The sequence below is a fragment of the Canis lupus genome, chromosome 3 (assembly GCF_048164855.1).
Source record: "Canis lupus baileyi chromosome 3, mCanLup2.hap1, whole genome shotgun sequence".
Taxonomy (NCBI): domain Eukaryota; kingdom Metazoa; phylum Chordata; class Mammalia; order Carnivora; family Canidae; genus Canis; species Canis lupus.
Window position 1 is genome coordinate 79187468 of NC_132840.1, and position 20805 is coordinate 79208272.

The 20805-nt window shown below is 37.5% G+C and overlaps 1 protein-coding gene and 1 long non-coding RNA gene across 3 annotated transcripts in view; both read right to left on the reverse strand.

Annotated features, from left to right (window-relative positions):
- LOC140625545 (uncharacterized) overlaps positions 1–20805 on the reverse strand; it is a 54634-nt gene that overhangs the window by 16170 nt on the left and 17659 nt on the right. The gene's annotated exons all lie outside the window — the stretch shown is intronic.
- LOC140625531 (olfactory receptor 8B4) lies at positions 16083–18933 on the reverse strand. 2 transcript variants are annotated; one of them, XM_072812855.1, is made up of 2 exons: positions 18914–18933; positions 16083–17001 (listed from the first exon to the last, which is right to left on the reverse strand). In XM_072812855.1, the coding sequence occupies exons 1-2, from the start codon at positions 18931–18933 to the stop codon at positions 16083–16085; spliced, it is 939 nt and encodes a 312-aa protein (XP_072668956.1). The 2 variants fall into 2 exon arrangements, with proteins under 2 accessions (XP_072668956.1, XP_072668964.1); XM_072812863.1 differs by lacking the exon at positions 18914–18933 and having other exon boundaries at positions 16083–17015.

A 20805-nucleotide genomic window follows, 5' to 3' on the forward strand; every position in this document is an offset into this window, starting at 1 on the left:
CAGGCGTCCCAAAATTATATTCTTCTTAAAACTGAAATCTTAAGATATCACCTGTTTAGGTTGATTCTATTATTATCTTGAATTTAATTTGAGATGAGCATTTTCAGTGCTATTAATGTTCTACATACTAGAACAGCTCTCTTAAGTGTTGATGTATCCTTAATACCTTTTTTTATGGAGCATCCTATGTCTGTTATGTTCCTATCTGAATGAATTCCCCCCACCAATAGAGCCACCCAATGTAACAGAGATTCCCAAGATTCAAATGGGTCCAGTAGAAATAAATGTGTTAAAGGCTTATTTTGTCCCACATCAATTTAGATGGATAAAAATAAAGTTACACTCAAGCAACTTAGGTTCAATATTTAGAACCAAAAAAAAATTGATCAAATATCCCTAATCTCTTTGTGTCCATTCTCTTTGGATGTATGGGCCATTCATGCCCAACACAGCCAAAATCCACCCTTCTTCCCAACCCCCTTAATACAATTTCTGTATTCAGATACCATTTTTACTTATTCTGCACCTGAGCATTTCTCCAATTCTCTCCATTCCCAAAAGCATCCACATTGTTCCTTTCCAGGAAGCATTCATTTGATTGAAACTTATACCAGCTTTATAGCAACCAAAGCTTCGTACAATCTTGGGCATAAAGGAAAAAAGGAAGGCCAAGGCTGCAAAATGTTCAGTTTCTGAGTTCACTAAACATTTAGGAACTCAGTAAAGATTGTGTTATTTATTCTAGGTAGTGAAATCAATACTTTTTTAGGATTTTATGTATTTATTCATGACAGACACACAGAGAGAGGCCGAGACACAGGCAGAGGGAGAAGCAGGCTCCCTGCAAGGAGCCCAATGCAGGACTTGATCCCAGGACCCTAGGATCATGACCTGAGGCAAAGGTAGATGCTCAACCACTGAGCCACCCTGGGGTCCCAAAAGTCAATACTTCTTAAACAGGATTCCAGGGCAGCCCGGGTGGCTCGGCGGTTTAGTGCCACCTTCAGCCCAGGGCCTGATCCTGGAGACCCGGGATCGAGTCCCACATCGGGCTCTCTGCATGGAGCCTGCTTCTCCCTCTGCCTGTGTCTCTGCCTCTCTCTGCCTCTCTCTCTCTCTGTCCCTCATGGATAAATAAATAAAATCTTAAAAAAAAAAAAAAAAACAGGATTCCAGATAAGCCTAATGGAAATTCATAATGTTTAATGAAGTGGTAGGCTTCACTAATTAATGGTGAGTTGGCCTATTTTGTGTCCATATTTATTTGTTGGGATGGGTGCTCCAAGAGAACCTGGACCATATCTGTAGAGTTCAGTGCTGTATCCCCAGTACATCATAGATGCTCATTTAAATGTTTCTTACATTGATATGTGAAAAAGAAAAAAGGCAATGGAAGTGGCCACCATCCAGAGCAGCAGATGTGTGTGGGAAGTGGGAAATGAGGGACGAAGGAAGTAGAATTCTGTGTCAGGAGCTGGTAACAGAGCCTCAGGGAATGTGTCTTACTCCCATGGACTGTTCTCTGAGCTCTGGCGCAAGGGGCAACAGACAAATGTGACAGAAACTCAGGAGTCCAAGGAGCTGTTCTTTTCCTCAGAGAAGAACAAAAAGAGCAATATATCCTCTGATTAGGGGAGAAGGTGGTGGCAGGAGAGAGTAGTGTGCTGCCAGGGAGATGTGGTTCCTGAGCACAGCAAGATCCTTCTGAAGACTCCCAGAAATTCTTGAGCAAATTTCATAAGAGTTGAATTCCTACATTAGTTAGGGTAAGTGCAAGCAGTTGAAAATTATGTATTTTAATGTACCATTAATGGTTTTTAAATCTTAGAATTAGAGGTATTCTAGTGCAACCACCCCTATCTATGAAATAGCTTTGAAGACACTTCTGGTAATCATTCAGCTTCTCCCCAGACAGTTCTAGCTGTGGTCACTTGAGGGAATGACCACCTCCAGCATGTCAGATTATAGGTATCATGGATCTGACAAAAATATTTTCCCCAAACTGTTAAATGGGCCTCAATCACCTAGAAAGCCCACAAACTTTTTTAAATGTTACCAGTAAGTAAAACAAAAATTGCTTTTAATTCACAAAATGTTAAGTTCCTGTGGGGAATAGGATTATAATTAAACAGTGCATGACATTTTTCTTAACCTCTAAAAATTAATTAACTTTGAGGAGGGACAAATCTTCCAGCCACATTGTTACGAGAGGACCAGTACATGTGGTATTTTGAAATACCTACATTTGTTTAACAAAAAGTTGTGTAATTTGAATAACGGTAGTTATAAAATTCTTATGTCATTTTTAAATATAAAAATAAGTAAATAAAAAAAAAGAAAGAAAAGCCACATCAATACAAGAATGGAGACAACTCACAAGAGAAATTGTAAACATTAAACCAGGCAGTTCAGCCAAACAGCCACCAGGTTGTGCTGGTGACTCAGTGATGTTGTTTAAACAAGATAAAAAAGAATTTTGCCTAAAATTTATATTTTACATATTTTTAGGCCCCTAAACATATAGTCATGGATTTTACATAACTCCCTGTGTAAAAATATCAACTCATTATTAAAACACATAAACTTCTTAAAAAGATGTTCTTTAGAGAAAAATTTAAACAGGTTGAGTATATTTAATTTGCAAAACTTAACTGGGCACTTACTATATTGTGTGATGAGGAAAGAATGGATAAGACATAGCAGTCACACTATAAATAATACACACAAATATAAACAAATATTCTAGTAGAGTGTTACCTCCAAGTACTTTTTGTTGTTATTTTGTTTATTGCTCATCCCCAATACATAGACTATAAATAGGAGTACAAAAAAATAGTCGTTGAGTAAATGAAAGATTTGATGAATTAACAGTTATATAACTGATGTTTTTAGAAAGTGCTATAGATATAAAAATTAGTGTTATTCTCTAGTTTTAAATGCTTACCAATATATGATCTAAATTCATTCCTCTAAAACAGCATTTAAATTATCTTAAAACCACTTGATGAAAGTTTAAATTTTACAGATCGTAAGGATACACCTTGAAAGAATACCCTCATTTGCTCTTCTCTGAAATAAATGGTGTCAAGAAGATAAATTCTATCTTTTGTGTAGTCACACCAGAATATTTTATATCACTACATTGCATTACAAAATCATTTGTACTTGTTTTACTCTCAATATACAATTATATGACAATAAATCTTTTTTTAACCAAACATAATGTCCCTGAAGATTCTGACATATTCCTAGAATGAGGTTAGTCTGTACCCCAATCTTGTGAGAGTTGTTGAAAACAAACCAAAGTTAAATATTCCATTGTAGCTGCTTTTTTCATCTGGTTCTGGACACAAACTTTTAAAGGGTATATGCAAGTGACCATTTTGGAATCTAAACCAATGCAGACTATATCTCACTTATAGGATAGGATACCACTGCTGTGTCTACCCTGTCTTCCATGTTAATTTGCAGTCATTTCTCCAGATTGTCACTTTCTCTTCTCCTCTCTTATTTCTATATTTCATATTCCTATTTCTTTCCATTCCTTCCTAGAAAGCAATGCATATTAGTACCAAAAAAGCAGTGGAGTTAGAGCCAAATAAAGTGGGGTTTAAAAATAGGATCTGCCAAAAACCATGATTATCTCCTTGGATGCAGAAAAGCATTTGACAAAATACAACATGCATTTATGATTAAAACTTTCAGTAGGTATAGAGGGAATGTATCTCAACATAATAAGGAACATATATGACAAACCCGCAACTAACACCATACTCAATGGTGAAAAGCTGGAAGCTCTTCCTCTAAGATCCGGAAGAGGAAAAGGATGCCCACACTCACCAGTTTTATTCAACATAGAATTGGAAGTCCTAGCCAGATCAATCAGGCAAGAAAAAGAAATGAAAGGCATTCAGATTGGAAAGGAAGAAGTGAAACTGTCACTATTTGCAGGTGACATAATACTATATGGGGGTGCCTTGGTCGCTCAGTCAGTTAAATGTTCAACTCTTGATTTTAGCTCCGATCATGACCTCAGGGTCATGAGATCAAGCCCTGACTTTAGCTTTGCACTGCATGGAGCCTGCTTATGATTCTCTCTCTTCCTCTCCCTCGGCCCCTCACCCCCCATGCTCTTTCTTTCTCTCTCAGTCCCTCTAAAAAGAATAAATAAAAATTTATTTAAAATACTATTTATGGAAAACCCTCCACAAAAAAACTATAAAAATCAATAAATGAATTCTTTAAATGTGTAGGATACATAATATACAGAATTCATTGCCTTTCTATTCCCTTTTTTTAGTATATATGCTGCCGAAGCGAGCACCTTTCTATTCACTAATAACAAACTATCAGAAAGAGAAATTAAGAAATCAATGCCATTTACAATGGAATTAAAGAATAAAAGGCCTAGAAATAAACTCATCGAAGAGGTTAAAGACCTGTACACTGAAAACTATGAGGCAATGACAAAAGAAATTGAAGAAGACACAAGTAAATAGATATTCCATGCTTATGGATTAGAAGAATTAATATAGTTAAAATATTCACTTCACTCCCAAATCTATCTAAAGGTTTAATGCATTCCCTGCTGAAATTCAAATGGTATTTTTCACAGAACGAGGACAAATGATTATAAAAGTTGTATGTCACCACAAAAGATCCCAAATAGCCAAAGCAATCTTGAGAAAGATAAATAAGCCAGAGGCCTCATGCTCTGTGAATTTAAATGATATTACAAAGCTATATTAATCAAAACAGTACGGTATTAGATTAAAAGCAGACACATGGATGCCTGGGTGGCTCAGCAGGCAGGCTGAGCATCAGCCTTTGGCTCAGGGCGTGATCCTGCAGTCCTGGGATGGAGTCCCCCATTAGGCTCCCTGCATGGAGCCTGCTTCTCCCTCTGCCTTTGTCTCTGCCTCTCTCTGCATGTCTCTCATGAATAAATAAATAAAATCTTTAAAAAAATAAACATAAATTAAAAAATAAAATAAAAGCAGACACAGAGATCAGTGGAACAGAATAGAGAGCCCAGATAAGCCCACGCATATATGTTCAACTAATTTACAACAAAGAAGCCAATAATATGCAATGGAGAAAGGACACTATCTTCAACAAATGATGTTGGGGGAAACTGGACAGCAACATGCAAAAGAATTCAACTAGACCATGTCTTACCTCATATATAAAAATTAACTCAAAAATATATGATTGGCTTGAAACCATAAACTCCTAGAAGAAAACATAGGCAGTAAGCTCCTTGACATCAGTCTTGGTGATGAGTTTTGGAAGTCAACTTTAAAAGCAAGGGCAACAAAAGCAAAAATGAACAAGTGGGGTTACATCAAACTTAAAAGCTTCTGCACAGCAAAGTAAATGGTCAACAAAATGAAAGGAAGGCCTGCTGAATGGCAGAAAATATTAGCAAATTATATATCTGATAAAGGGTCAATATCTAAAATACATAAAGAACTCCTACAACTCAGTAACAACAACAACAAAAAAAAAACTATCAGACTGACAAGAGGGCAGAGGTTCTGATAGACATTTTCCAAAGAAGACATATAGAAAGCCAACAGATACATGAAAAATACTCAACATCACTAATCATGAGGGAAATACAAATCAAAACCATGGTGAAACATCACCTCACACCTGTTAGAACGGCTACTATCAAAAAGATGAGCTAACAAGTGCTGGCAAGGATATGGAGAAGACAGAACACTTGTGCGCTGTTGCTGGGAATGTAAATTGATGCAGCCACTGTAGAAAACAGTATTGAGGTTCCTCAAAAAATTAAAAATAGAACTATCATATGATCCAGCAATTTCACTTATGGTTATTCATCCAAAGAAAACAAACACACACACACACAAAAAAAAGAAAACAAAAACACTTACTTAAAAATATATATGCACCCCAATGTTCATTGCAGCATTATTTACAATAGCCAAGATATGGAAGCAATCTAAAGTGTCCATCAACAGATGATGTAGTTATGTATATACACACAAAAACAAATTATATGTATATATATGTATATATAACATGTAAAATATTTATAAAATGGAATATTATTCAGCCAAAAGGAAGAATGATATCTTGCCATTTCTGACAACATGGATAGATCCTGAGGGCATTATGTTAAATAAGTGAGACAGAGACAAATAGTGTATGACCATACTTATATGTCTGTATATAGCAAAAATGAAAACAAACTCATAGATACAACATATTAGTGGTTGCCAGAGGCAAGGGTGGGAGGTGGGTGAAATGGGTAAAGGGAGCCAAAAGGTACAAACTTCCATTTACAAAATAAATAAGCCATGAAGATGTAATGTACAACATCATGATTGTAATTAATAATATTGTATTGCAGGGCAGCCCGGGTGGCTCAGCAGTTTAGCACTGCCTTCAGCCCAGGGCATGATCCTGGAGTCCCACGTCGGGTCCCTGCATGGAATGGAGGCTGTTTCTCCCTCTGACTGTGTCTCTCTCTGCTTCTCCCTCTCTCTCTCTCTCTCTCTCTGTCTGTCTCTCATAAATAAATAAATAAAATCTTAAAAAATAGTAATAATATTGTATTGCATATTTGAAAGTTACTGAAAGAGTTCATCCTAAAAGTTTTCATTATAAGAAGGGTGCCTGGGTGGCTCAGTCGGTTAAGACATCTGCCTTTGGTTCAGGTCATGATCCCAGGATCCTGGAACTGAGCCCCCAAGTCAGGCTCTCTGCTCAGCAGGGAGTCTGCTTCCCCCTCTCTCTCCCTCTGTGTGTGCTCTCTCTGTATATATCTATCTCTCAAATAAATAAGTGAAATCTTTAAATAAAAAGTTCTCATTATGAGAAGAAAATTTCTAACTATATATGGTGACAGATGTTAATGAGACATTGTGGTGGTCATTTCACAATATATACAAATCTTGAATCATGTTGTATATCTGAAAATAATGTTATACGTCTGTTAAACTTCAATTTAAAAAAATAGGATCTGCCACATTCTGGTAAGTTTCGGCAGATTCTTTAACTCTGAAATACATTATTCCTCTGTAAAAGATGATAGTCAAGGGATCCCTGGGTGGCGCAGCGGTTTAGCACCTGCCTTTGGCCCAGGGCACGATCCTGGAGACCTGGGATCGAATCCCACGTCGGGCTCCTGGTGCATGGAGCCTGCTTCCCCCTCTGCCTATGTCTCTGCCTTTCTCTCTCTCTCTTTCTCTCTCTGTGTGTGACTATCATAAATAAATAAAAAATTTTTTTAAAAAAGAAAGAAAAAAGATGATAGTCAAGAGAATACTCACTATTTCTACCTTCTAAGAGGCTGAAGACAAATGGGAGTCTCATGGAAAGGTGTTCAGTTCACTCCTAGGAAGTTTCTCTGCCATATCTCTTTCCTTTTCCAAAGAGGAATAAAAGATCTTTATATGTGCTAGGGAGCTATATTTGCACAGTTAAGAAAACAAGGAAATTTAATGTTACAGACAGCCCTTTGGTCCTCAGCTAGGGAAAATATGCTGTATTTTTTGCTCTTACAATTAGGAGGCCCAGAATTTTTGTCCAAAACTTGGATAGCTAGAAAATAAAAAGAACATAAATAAAAATGAACAAGAAGTGCCTTGGTGGCTCAGTCTGTCAAGCATCGGCCTTCAACTCAGGTCCTGGGATAGAGCCCTGCATTGATTGGGCTCCCTGCTTGGGGGGGGGGGGGGGGGGGGCGGGCTTGCTTTTCCCTCTCTCTCTGCCCCTCCTCCTGCTTGTGCTCTCTCTCCATCAAATAAATAAATAAAAATATTTAAATAAATAAATAAAAATGAACAAGATGGCAAAAATGTTACATTTCCCTAATACAGCATGATACTAAGGGCCAGGAAAGAAATTTGACAAATGTAATGTCTCTGTGAATTTTGTCCAAAGAGGGCAGGCAGTTTGATGAGCTTCATACATTGCTAGAAATAGAAGTAAATGAAATAGAACCAACAAGGCTTTAGTTCTAGCTTGAGAGAGAGAGAAAGAAATCCAAACTTAGTATTAGCTCTATCAAGTCCTATTTTATAAGGTGAGTTTAATCAAGATTATATGATAAATTTTAACAAATATCCATTGTTGAGATGATCAAATGATTTTTCTCCTCACTCTGTTAATAAATAAATTATGTTAGATTTCCTAATGTTGAACCATCCATGCAGCCATGAACTAAACCCTCCTTAGATAAATGAGTTAATGATGAGTCACTGTTTTTTTTTCTGCTACTGAAATATCTAAAATTTTATTTAGGATTTTTTTTTATTGACTTTCATAATAAGGTTGGTCTGTAGCTTCCTATTTTGTATGCAATCCTGCCAGATTTTGGCATCAATGTTATGCTCATCTCATAAAAATAATTTTGGAGTCTTTCTTCTTTTTCTAGGCTTTGGATCAGTTTAAATAGTATAAGAACTATTTGTTCTTAGGACAAATTCTTCTGTGAAACCATTTGGGTCTGGGAATTTTTGTAACTCTTTGACAACTTTCTCTATTTGTCCTGTGGAATTAGACTGTATTTTCTAGATGTTTCAGCATTTGTTTTATTAAATTGTATTTTCCTCAAAAATTGTCTATTTCATTCAGGCTTCTTAATTCATTTCAATAGAGCTGGAACAAAGTAGTTTATTTTGCAGTTTTTTTATTTCCTCTATTTCTATTTACCCTTTCTTTCTTAATTTTTGTGTTTGTTTGCCCTCCCTTTTTTTCTTAATCAGAATAGATAGGAGTTGATTATTGTATCAGTTTTGCAAAGAATGCACTATGGAGTTTCAGTATTCATTCTGCTATTGTGTTTTCCAGTTCAATAATTTTTAATTTTAACTTTATTAATCTCTACCCTCTATTCTTATTTAATTTATTATGCTTATTTTCCTGACATATTAAGTGCTTAATACATATATTTTCATTGTTTTGTTTATTGATACAGTATTTAAGGTTGTGAGTTATTTTTCTGCTTTAGCTGTACATATATCCCATAAATTATAAAATGTTGCATTTTCATATTCCTCTTCTAGATAGTTTGCAATTTTTTGAAAGATTTTATTTCTTTATTTGAGAGAGAAAGAGAATGAGAGGGAGAGGGACAGGGAGAGAGAATCTGAAGCAGACTCCGCAATGAGCACAGAGCCGGACATGGGGCTTGATCCCACAAGTGAAAGGTCATGATCTGAGCTGAAACCAGGATCATAGGTTTAACCATCTGAGCCATGCATGCACCCTTAAACAGTTTGCAATTTTGTGTATTTCTGTTCGCCCTCAAGGGACTTTGTAATAGTCAGGTAATTAAGTTTTAGTTTCATTGCACAATGATCAGAAAACATTATCTGTACCAATATAGGAAATGTATTGAGGTTTGCTTTTGTGACCTAATATCCATTTAATTTATGTGGCTGTCTTTTCCTCTTCACAATAAGTTGTATTTCTAATTTCTAGGATACATAACTGCACATACAACACACAAACATATATACATATATTAAATTTGTCTATATCATGGAAATGACATGTAAATTAGATTTATGTAACTGATTATTTTATTTAGACATAGAATTTTCTATCTTTTCTCCTGTATTTCTGTAAACTTGTTTTGTCATAGACTGAGAAAGGTAATTTAAAGTTTTCTTCCACCAGTATAATTTTTCTTTTTACAGCTCCTCATGTTTTACTATTTGGTGCATGGAAAGTCACAACTATTACAAATACATTGTTAATTGTACTCTACAACATTAGAAAGAATTCCTACTTAGCAGTTTTGGCCTGATTTCCATTCTAGCTGATATCCATATTGTTTATTTGTTTATTTGCTAGCATTCACTTAGGACATCATTTCATTCACTTGACCACCATTTTATTTTCAACCTTTTTTGAATCACTTGGTTTGTATGTGTTTCTTGTATGCAGCATGGAGTTGTATTTCTTGTATTTTGCTTATTGATTCAGCCCAAGTATTTTTCTATTAATAGAGATGTTAAGACATTTATATTTATCTCTATAGTATGTATTTGCTTTAATTCTATCATAATATGTCATGGCTTCATATTTTATATTTATATTATTTGAGCCATTTACTATATGGTTTGCTTTCCTTCTTCTTTATTGTGTGAAATTCTGATACTGATGCATGCTTTTATAATTACAACTTTATATAAAACTCTTACTCTATTAGTTCCCCTCTCATTCTTCTCTACCATCCAGTTTTAGTCAATAATATATCATTTCATAGTGTTTACACTGTTAAATATACTTTTTTCATTTTGTTTGTCAGCTTGTAGATACTCTTGTCTTACCTCCAAGGAGATGTCAAATTGTTCTAATTAGGCAAATGTTCTAATTTAGTATTCTCAATTTCAGAAAGCTGTATCAGTTAATATCACTTCTGTTTATCAATTAAGGCACCCGGTTGTACATGTTAATGGAAACATAAGATAGCTTCAGGTCCTAATGATCCCATAAAGTGAAATCTTGAACTTTTTACCTGTAGCTTAGTGAGAATTTAGTGACTATCTGTTGAACCCGTAAATGGTTGGGCAAATTTTATAAGATAAGCAAGTCTTCTTGCTTCTCTGTGATATTATGGATTCTTTAGCCTAATTTTTCTTGTCAAAATACCCTATTAACTTTCAGTGAGCACCTCAGTCCATGGCTCTATTTGGGTTATATTTTGTATATTCTTAGGAACTTTGTTCTTGGTATTGTTTTGAAGGGTAGCAGAATATGCCACTCCAAAACATGCCACTCTTGGCATAAGGATTATTTTGAGCTGAAGACAATTTTAAGAAAAAGTAGATACAAGAAAAACTCTCTTCCTTCCCCCTATTTACCCAAAAGCAAGATATAAATTTGTAAAGGTGTGTCCCCTTCTCTCCTTATGAGGAAGACAGAAGTTAATCACTGGAGACAATTCTAGATACTTCTCAGCCCAGAGACCTCACCAGCAGAATTACATAATAAACCCTACTAATTAGCCCTTACCATCCATTAGTTTCCCCCCATATTTTTACCTTTCCACAGTTTGCCACACACATCACCCCCGCCCCGAGGCTCAAAGTCCTTTTCTTCCGTCTTTCCATTTTCCTACAAATTTATTATTCTTTTGTTAAGATATTACTTAAGCCCAAGTTCTAACTTACCCTTGGAGTTTTTCTTTTTTCTTTTTTTTATAATAAATTTATTTTTTATTGGTGTTCAATTTACCAACATACAGAATAACAACCAGTGCTCATCCCATCAAGTGCTCCCCTCAGTGCCCGTCACCCATTCACCCCCACCCCCCGCCCTCCTCCCCTTCCACCACCCCTAGTTCGTTTCCCAGAATTAGGAGTCTTTATGTTCTGTCTCCCTTTCTGATATTTCCCACACATTACTTCTCCCTTCCCTTCTATTCCCTTTCACTATTATTTATATTCCCCAAATGAATGAGAACATATAATGTTTGTCCTTCTCCAATTGACTTATTTCACTCAGCATAATACCCTCCAGTTCCATCCATGTTGAAGCAAATGGTGGATATTTGTCATTTCTAATGGCTGAGGAATACTCCATTGTGTACATAAACCACATCTTCTTTATCCATCATCTTTCGATGGACACCAAGGCTCCTTCCACAGTTTGGCTATTGTGGACATTGCTGCTAGAAACATCGGGGTGCAGGTGTCCCGGCATTTCATTGCATCTGTATCTTTGGGGTAAATCTCCAACAGTGCAATTGCTGGATCGTAGGGCAGGTCTATTTTTAACTCTTTGAGGAACCTCCACACAGTTTTCCAGAGTGGCTGCACCAGTTCACATTCCCACCAACAGTGTAAGAGGGTTCCCTTTTCTCCGCATCCTCTCCAACATTTGTGGTTTCCTGCCTTGTTAATTTTCCCCATTCTCACTGGTGTGAGGTGGTATCTCATTGTGGTTTTGATTTGTATTTCCCTGATGGCAAGTGATGCAGAGCATTTTCTCATGTGCATGTTGGCCATGTCTATGTCTTCCTCTGTGAGATTTCTCTTCGTGTCTTTGGCCCATTTCATGATTCTGACCCTTGGAGTTACTCATCACTGAGTACTCCTGTATGCAAGATACACGTGTTAACATGCACACTTATGTTTTCTCTTTTTAGTCTGTCTTTTGTCCTTCTATTTTTAGGGCCTAAGTGAAGGAATCTAAGATAGAAAGAGGGAATTTTGTTCCTCCTCTAAAGTTTCCAGTAATCCACAGATCAAGGGGAGAAGATCTAAAAGCATAAAAAAAAAAAAAAAAATGAGAGCTTTGGTTCCCAGAAGTCCCTTATGCTAAAAGTTCAAAGATAACCATCATGTGGGAGATTTAGCAGTAGTAATCACTCATTCTTCCTCCCCAGTGAGATCTAACTAGTGAGAAAGTACAAGGAGCCAGTAGAGGATCAAAATATCATTACAGGCTTTATTAATAGCAAAGCTGATTAGGAAAATATGCCAGGACTCAGAGCCCCCTCCCAGAACCTGGACTCTAACTTCACCCAATAAGGGATAGGAGGAGGACTTGGAAATGAAATAGAACAAATCTCGCTTGTCCCTGTCAAGACTTTGCCTTAATTCAGTACCAACAGGTCAGTAAGGGAGAGACATGGGTACAGTTCCATCATCACCAACTTGTCTCTTTTCCCATCTTATCTGTCAGATTAATCTATCTTCCTCTAGTATAATACAGTAAGTAAGAAAGCAAAAATAGGAGTGGAAAGTGCTCAGTTCTTAACTGTTTCCTCCTGGCAAGTGGAACCAAACCTATTCTTTGATAGAGATTGCTAATTGCCTACTCAATAGCCATTTCTTCTTTCTTAATGAGTAACAAAATCCTAATTCTTTCTTCCCAGGATGGCAATGTCCTGAAGTTAAATGCTAAGTTGCCTAGTCTCCCTTGTAGGTAGGGCTGGCTAAAAAGATGTCAGAGGAGGTCACTCATTCAATAGGTAAAGCATCATCTGCCTTTCTTTGTCCTTGTGTCTTCTTGATGCTTAGAATGTGGACATGGAGCTCTAGCAGCCATATGGAACCCATGAAGCATCTGCAAGAATGAAGTCACTACTGAGACAGGAAAGAGGAAAGAGAGAGGATCTGAGTCTTTGCTGACTCACACTGCCGTATCAGCCTTGGACTGCCTACTTCTAGATGCCTTTTATATTAAAGAAAAATAAATCCTCATGATTTTAAGTCACTGCAGTCAGATTCATGTTATTAGCAGCTGAAGCAATTAGTAAATGATTGATTTCATTTGTGGAAGTGTGAGGGACGAGAGGGTAATGTGTTTTTCTATCTAATACATGGGCTGAGGGCCAAGAATGAGCCATAGTGACAGATATCCTCCCATCTGCTCCACAGAATATAGAGAAACACCTAGGCTGTGCCTCTCAAGCTCTATTCAGTTCTCCTTGACTCTCTCTCCTGCTATTTGGTGTCTATCACTTATCTCTGTGCTTCCCCACCTGTTTATACTGTAGGACAATGTGTAGATATCAAGAACAGATTATTCTTTTTTATACTCCAAAACTATTTTACCATATAATCATTACAAAATTGTATTTGGACATCAACATGAATAACATCTTTATATTTCTAATTTAGAATTGATTATAGATCATAATCATAGATCAAGACCAGAGTTATGGATTTAAGAGTCACAATAAAGTAAAGGTTGTTGAAGCCAAAGAGGCTGAAGAGATGCCTCAGGAAAAGTCAAGAATAGAAGTGAACCAAGGACTGGACCCACAGGAATCCCAGCTTTAATAATGGTTCTTAAAGGGGAAAACTTCCTTTGCTGAAAATCAAAATGTCATGGTATGATCGGGTGACAGCATTTTGGTATTGTGGTAGAGGGATTTACTTGAGGATATCTGACACAGAGTATCAAATTAGGTCTCTCAGTTACTATAAAACAGAAGCTCCTAAATGTGTTCCTGTTTGTTGACCACTGAGAACCAACAATTCCTCAACACCAACCTATAAGGACCAAAGGATGACTTATCCTTGTAAGAGGAGTGAAGGTTTTTGGAATTTGCAAAATATTGTCTTTCCTGTGGGAGCAATAAATATCTCTTGTCTAGCTATTGTAAGAATCAGCAAAAGTACCTCTGAGTTTTGTCATTTCACATCTTCAAAGGGACTGCTTTCCAAAAGATCCAAGCCAGTGTCTCAGTTAGTCAAATTTATGCTATCACCCCTACTCACCCCAATGCGAATATGTAATGAATGCAAGGAAGGATATTTGGGAGACGTAATGCATTTATTTCATAATTATTCCTTTTCATTCATATCCTTATAGTTCTGACTTATTCCTTATTCCTACTCATTTATACCAATGGTAATTTTTTCTTTGTCTGTGCCATAGTATACTTGCTCTTATCTTTACTTATTCTTGACTCTTTCCTAATGTCCCCAAGATCCCCACATACCTAGACACAGACAATCCTCTGGAGAGTAGAAATCAACTAGGCCCAGACAATCAGCAGTTGTAATTGCTCTTTGCTACCTAGTTTCTCATACCAATTCACATTGTACAACAATCTAATTTTATGGAAGAGTTAGAGAATATAAGCAAAGCAAAGTACATCAACTCAGTACTTTATATGACTCTCACCATATCCAAAAGAAAAGTACCAAATACTCTTCACAGGGAGTTTTCTCAAGGACACCCCAAGTTCTAGCCTCTACTCAGCCCCATTCTTCTGGCCATACTGTGTCTCCACCCTCCCATCTCTGCACAAGGGTTGTTCTGGCCCAAGATTCACCTTCCTGCTTACACTAAGGACAGTTTATGAGGTTATATTCCTTGAAAAATGAACTATTTGATATAGAATAGCAGATTCTTCAGCTGAAGAGTACAGAGTGGACTTTGGCGCTCAAGATTTGGATCACTTCCAAATTTCCCTGCAAGTAGAAAATGTAATATGACTCCTCTTTCTTCCTGATTCTCTAATATTTAACTATAACACATACACATATATACACATAAACACACACACACACATATTCTTAGAGACAATAAACTTTAAATCTACTTTAAAGAATAAAAGAATTTTCCTAAACACCCCATAATGTACACAGTATTTCCAGGGCAAGATAGAGATAGCAATTAACATAATCACAGAAATCCATGGAATTTCTCCTTTGTTCTTGCTTTCAGCCTTAGCATACAGAGCCCAAGAAATTGGCCCAATTACAAAACCACCTACGCCATGGTTACCATTCCGAGCCCTAAGAGTTCTGAAACTTGGAAATGAAAGACTTTAGTTTTGCTTTATCCTTACATTTCAAACCATGTAAAGAACTCTTGTGCAAGGCCTTCTCTTGTGTGTATATGTATGTATATGAGATGATTTATGACATCCCTAGACAAGCAACCTCTCAAGAAGCTGGGAGACTATCTTACCTATGGCACCAAGGTATCTACATTTGGTTTTGGTAAAGCTGCTCCCATAACTGAAGAAAACAAATTCACTCTCCTGGACTCTCATACCATTACTTGCTCCATCTTGCAACCAGAGATGTTGCTTGGACAGGGGCACCTTGGTGACTCAGTCAATTGGGCATCCAACTCTTGATTTTGACGCAGGTCACTATTCCAGAGTCATGAGATGGAGCCCTACATCAGGGTCCATGCACAGTGGGGACTCTGCTTGAGATTTTCTCTCTCCATCTCCCTCTGCCTCTCTCCGCACCCACATGCTCCCCCCCCCTCTCTCTCAAGTAAATAAATAAATCTTTCAAATAAAAAGAAGAAATATTGCTTGGACAAACCCATTTATCCTACCAAGAAAAGGATGAAAGGCCTAGAGCTTCATCTTATTCATCTCTTGGATGTAGTATAGAGTCTAGTAAATAGTAGACAATTAATAGATGCTAAATTGCAAGCAATGAACCAATTTACATGGTACAAAGTAGTATAATCTTCAAGAAGAGTATAAGCAAGAAACTTCCAATTTTGTAAAGTGGAGAAAAGACCCTACTTGAAAAGAAAAGATGGAAGGTTCTGTACTTGTAAGTAAAAAGATACTTGAGTGTGAGCTTACCAGTAATTAAGTGATACAAACAGAACCATCAGAGAAGCACTCTTCTCAGGGTTTTACCCAGGGCAAGTTTCACATCCTTATTCCTCAAACTGTAGATAAAAGGGTTAAGCATGGGAACCACATTGGTATAAAAGACTGAGGCAAATTTACCCTGGTCCATAGATCCAGGAAAAGAGGTTGTTAAATAGGTGAATGCCCCTGACCCAAAAAACAAAGCAACAGCAATAATGTGGGAGCCACATGTGCTAAAGGCTTTGGACCTGCCCTCAGCAGAAGGAATACGGAGGATATTAGAGAGAATCAATGCATAAGAGATGAAGATGCTGATGCTGGATATTGTGATGACCACTCCCACAATAATAAAAAACACCAACTCATTGACATGGGTGCTGGTGCAAGAGAGCTGCAAGAGAGGAAGAACTTCACACAGATAATGGTGGATGATGTTGGAATTACAGAACGTCAGTCTCAATATGCTTCCAGTGTGGGCCATAGCTCCCGCAAACCCTATCACGTATGAACCAAACATCAGCAGAGAACAAACCTGTGGGGACATGTTGACCGTGTACAGCAGAGGGTTGCAGATAGCCACATAGCTATCATAGGCCATTGATACCAACACATAGCATTCAGAATTGATAAAGAAACAGAAGAAGAATAGCTGAGTCATGCATCCCACATAAGAGATGATATTTTCTGACACAAAACCATTCAGCATTTTAGGGGTAAACACACTGGCATAACAGAGATCTATAAAAGACAAGTTGAAGAGGAAAAAGTACATTGGAGTATGAAGGCTAGAATTCAGCCCAATTAAGGTGATCAAGCCCATGTTGCCCACCACAGTAAACACATATATCCCTAAGAACAAGAGGAAGAGGGGTAGCTGGAGCTCTGGCTGTTCTGATAATCCCACTAGGATAAACTCAGTTGCTGAGGAGCTGTTTCTTAGAGTCATTCTCTTCCAGGGAGCTGTCTGTGGAAACAAGTGATAAAATACATAGATTGATGAGAGTCACAAGCATCACTGATGGAAGAAGGCTCTAGAAGATGAGCCCATATATGGATGTCCTACCTTTTTACTTTCTTTACTCATCTATGCCTCCTCCCTCAGCCAGGTTGTTGACAATATGCCCATGACTATATCTCAGCTCCCCTGGCAGGAGCTCTCCTGTCCCCCATTGTCTCCACCCATTCTCTGCCTCCCTCTCCTACCATAAAAGGAAAGCCAAGAGTGCCCCCTACTGTCTCTACACATACTACCTTCTTCCTCTAAACCCCTTCGCTCCATCTTACATTAAAATAAGTGTTGAAAGCAGGGAAGGGATCGATATACTCTAGATGTCTGGGTTTAAAAGAAAATCATCAGGAATGATGAGATTCAGACATTCACCTTCCTTCTCCCTGGTCCCACTCAGTGCTGGGCCTTATGCAATCTTTTTTCCCATTAGCTCAAAGGAGAAAATGGTGTTCCTGCATAAAACAAGCAGCCTCAAGTGTTAACTCCTCTGAGTCCCCCAGTGCTGAGAATTAGACCTTTTACAGACCCCAATCACCAAGGTACTCTGGGAATAGAATAAGATTTCTGTTTGTGGATTTTCCCAGATGGTCTACACCAACTTCAGGAGAAAATATAAAATAGCAACTTTCATTTTTACCAGAACCCCAGCTGGCATATCACAGAGAAGTTTATGCTACTTGATCTCAGGGGCCTGCTTAGACACAATTTCCCCTGGGAATTTCTCAGAGACTTGTTTCTGTGAGGAAGGAATTGCACTGTCTTTGTTTACAGCCTGGATTATGCTGCTTCCCTAGCATCTTGGGACTCAGGTATTCTACTCAAACTTCCCTGTTACTCCAGGGATTTCACGCCATTCACTACTGAGTGAGAGAGGTTTATTTTTCCTCTCCATTAACTCTTAGCACTTAAGCTTGACTTTAAAGGAAAATAACCTCAAACTTATTTTAGCCACCATTTCCAAATATTCAAAGGGAATTTGGTAATAGACAACAATTTAAATCAGAGTTGTAGATGCTACAGAGAGCACCTCAGACAAAATGTTTCAAACAGCCTGAGCTGCTCAGAACAGTGGAAACACCACACTATCACCACCACAAGCACCACCTACCCTCAGATCTATTAAGGGCCACAGACAGGCCTTTGCTATATATGGAGATTAAAATATAACAACACATATGCAAGGAAGCACACATACACCTGCATAAAGTTACTCCATAGATACGTGCAGGCCAAGATGTAACAGGAGATGTACCTAAATGTTTTAATCCTGTCATTCTCCAGATGACAAAGCTGCTCTCCATATGATCTGCTACATGAATATTCTAAGAAACATTCAAAGGCATGTCAGCAACTGCATTTGTAAGTTAACTGAGACTGCCTAAAATAATCCCAGTTTTCCTGGAATAGTTCTGATTTACATCTATTATCCCTGTAATTATTAATAGCACACTGTCTCACTCTTAAAAGTGTTTGGATTTGGCTAAGAAATTATATGGTCACCCTACTAAAAAGAGCATAAGCAGCTATTCAGGTCCTCTGGCCCCCACTGCCTCCTAGACCCACTGACCTCCATCCTCATTCTAAGGGAGTATCTTTTACCCTCCTTGCCCTCAAAGTTCTCCTTAACTGAACTTATTCCTCCTGACCAACCAATACTATATCTTCAGTAGATTTATGTTCAAAAATGGGAAGAGCCCTTGCTGCAAGCTGTTTTAGGGTTTCCAAAAACCCTAAAGCAAAGAAATACAAACCCTAGCTACCTTCCTAAAATAGGTAGAAGGGGAATAGAGGGAGAAGAATTATGTAGGTACAAGGATTAAGCATTGGTACAGTTTTACATTATAATCATTGTGATCATAATATGAGTGATACAACATTGTTGAGTATCATTGTTTATGGAACAATAGATTGATTAGTAATATTTAACAAATTTGGACATACACATATATATTGAACAGTCGATTCTACTCCTAGGTGCATACCCAATAAAAATAAATACACATGTTATCTAATGACATGTCAAGTTTCATAGCACCATTATTCATAATAACCAAGAACTGAAAGTAACCCATATTTCAATCAGCTATATGCTGGATAATAAATTGATATTAATAAAAAAGAATTCCGAATAGCCATGAAAGTTAATAAAGATTTTATTTATTTATTCATGAGAGACACAGAGAGAGAGAGAGAGGCAGAGACACAGGCAGAGGGAGAAGCAGGCTCCATGCAGGGAGCCTGATGTAGGATTTGATCCCAGGTCTCCAGGATCATGCCCTGGGCTTAAGGTGATGCTAAACCGCTGAGCCACCCAGGCTTCCCAGCCATGAAAGTTAATAGCATAGATAAAGGTCACAAACTTATTATGAAGCAAAAGAAGCCAAGCATAAAGAGTACACACTTTATGATTCCATTCATATGAATTTCAAAAATAAGGAAACTAATCTGTGGTGTTATAAGTCAGATAGCTGTTATTTGGGATCCCTGGGTGGCTCAGCAGTTTAGCTCCTGCCTTGGGCCAAAAGCGTGATCCTGGAGTCCCAGGATGGAGTCCCACATTGGCTCCCTTTATAGAGTCTGCTTCTTCCTCTGCCTGTGTCTCTGCCTCTCTCTCTCTCTCTGTCTCTCATGAATAAATAAATAAATAAATAAATAAATAGTCTTTAAAAAAGAAAGATAACCATTATTTATGCTTGGTCTTGCAGAGTCTAGTGACTGGAAAAGGATATACTTCAAGGTTGTTGACAATATTCTATTTCTGATAGGGGTACTGATAACATGGATGTGTTCAGTTTGTAAAAATTCATCAAGCTATTTCCCTTTATAAAAAGATTTTATTTATTTATTTGAGAAAGAGATAGTGTGAGAAAGCAAGAAAGACCACAAGTGGGAGGGAGAAGCAGACTCCCTACTGAGCAGGGAGCAGGATGCTGGTCTCCATCGCAGGACCCTGGGATCAGGACCTGAGACGATGGCAGACACTTAACTGAGCCACCCAGGCACCCCCATCAAGCTATATCCTTGTGTTATACTTAAGTGTTAACGTAAGTCGAGAACAAAAATAAATTAATATTTTAATAAATCATCCTGACAAACTACTTCAACACTAAAATTACAAAGCATCTTTGAGCCATTAATTCCCTAATTTGTAAAATGAGAATTTACTGATCTAACAATTCAGTATCATAGCATGTACAAAAAAGACAAAAACAAGGGCACCTGGGTAGCTCAGTGGTTAAGCATCTGCCTTAGGCTCGGGTCATGATACTGGAGTCTTGGGATCGAGTCCTGCCTCAGACTCCCCACAGGGAGCCTGCTTCTCCCTCTTCCTATGTCTCTGCCTCTCTCTGTGTGTCTCTTTTGAATTTAAAAAAAAAAATCATTTTTATTTTTCAGCCATTTTGTATCTCTGAAAACTCCCTTTATTTCTTATTTAAAGGGAGGAAATCAAAGGGCAAAAGAATTTATGGATATGAAACAACTACAGAGTGCCTGGTATTATGCCATTATGTTGGATGTTTTCTAATGTAATATTTATAACTGTACAATGTGCATATGTATAGAAGATTGTTTTGTTTTTTCCAAAGATGACCATAGCAGCACATACCCATATACACACATATACACACATCTGTATCCTACATGTTCTTGGTACAATAGGACTGACACTCCTTAAATAAAGAGATAGGATCTATATTCCCTACCCTTGCATCTAAGCAAGGACTTGGGA

Coding starts and splice junctions, on each gene's coding strand:
- LOC140625531 (XM_072812855.1), bottom strand. CDS start 18,933: ATGATCACAATGATTATAAT. Junction 17,002..18,913: donor ATGATCACAATGATTATAAT/GTAAAACTGTAC, acceptor AATGACTCTAAG/AAACAGCTCCTCAGCAACTG.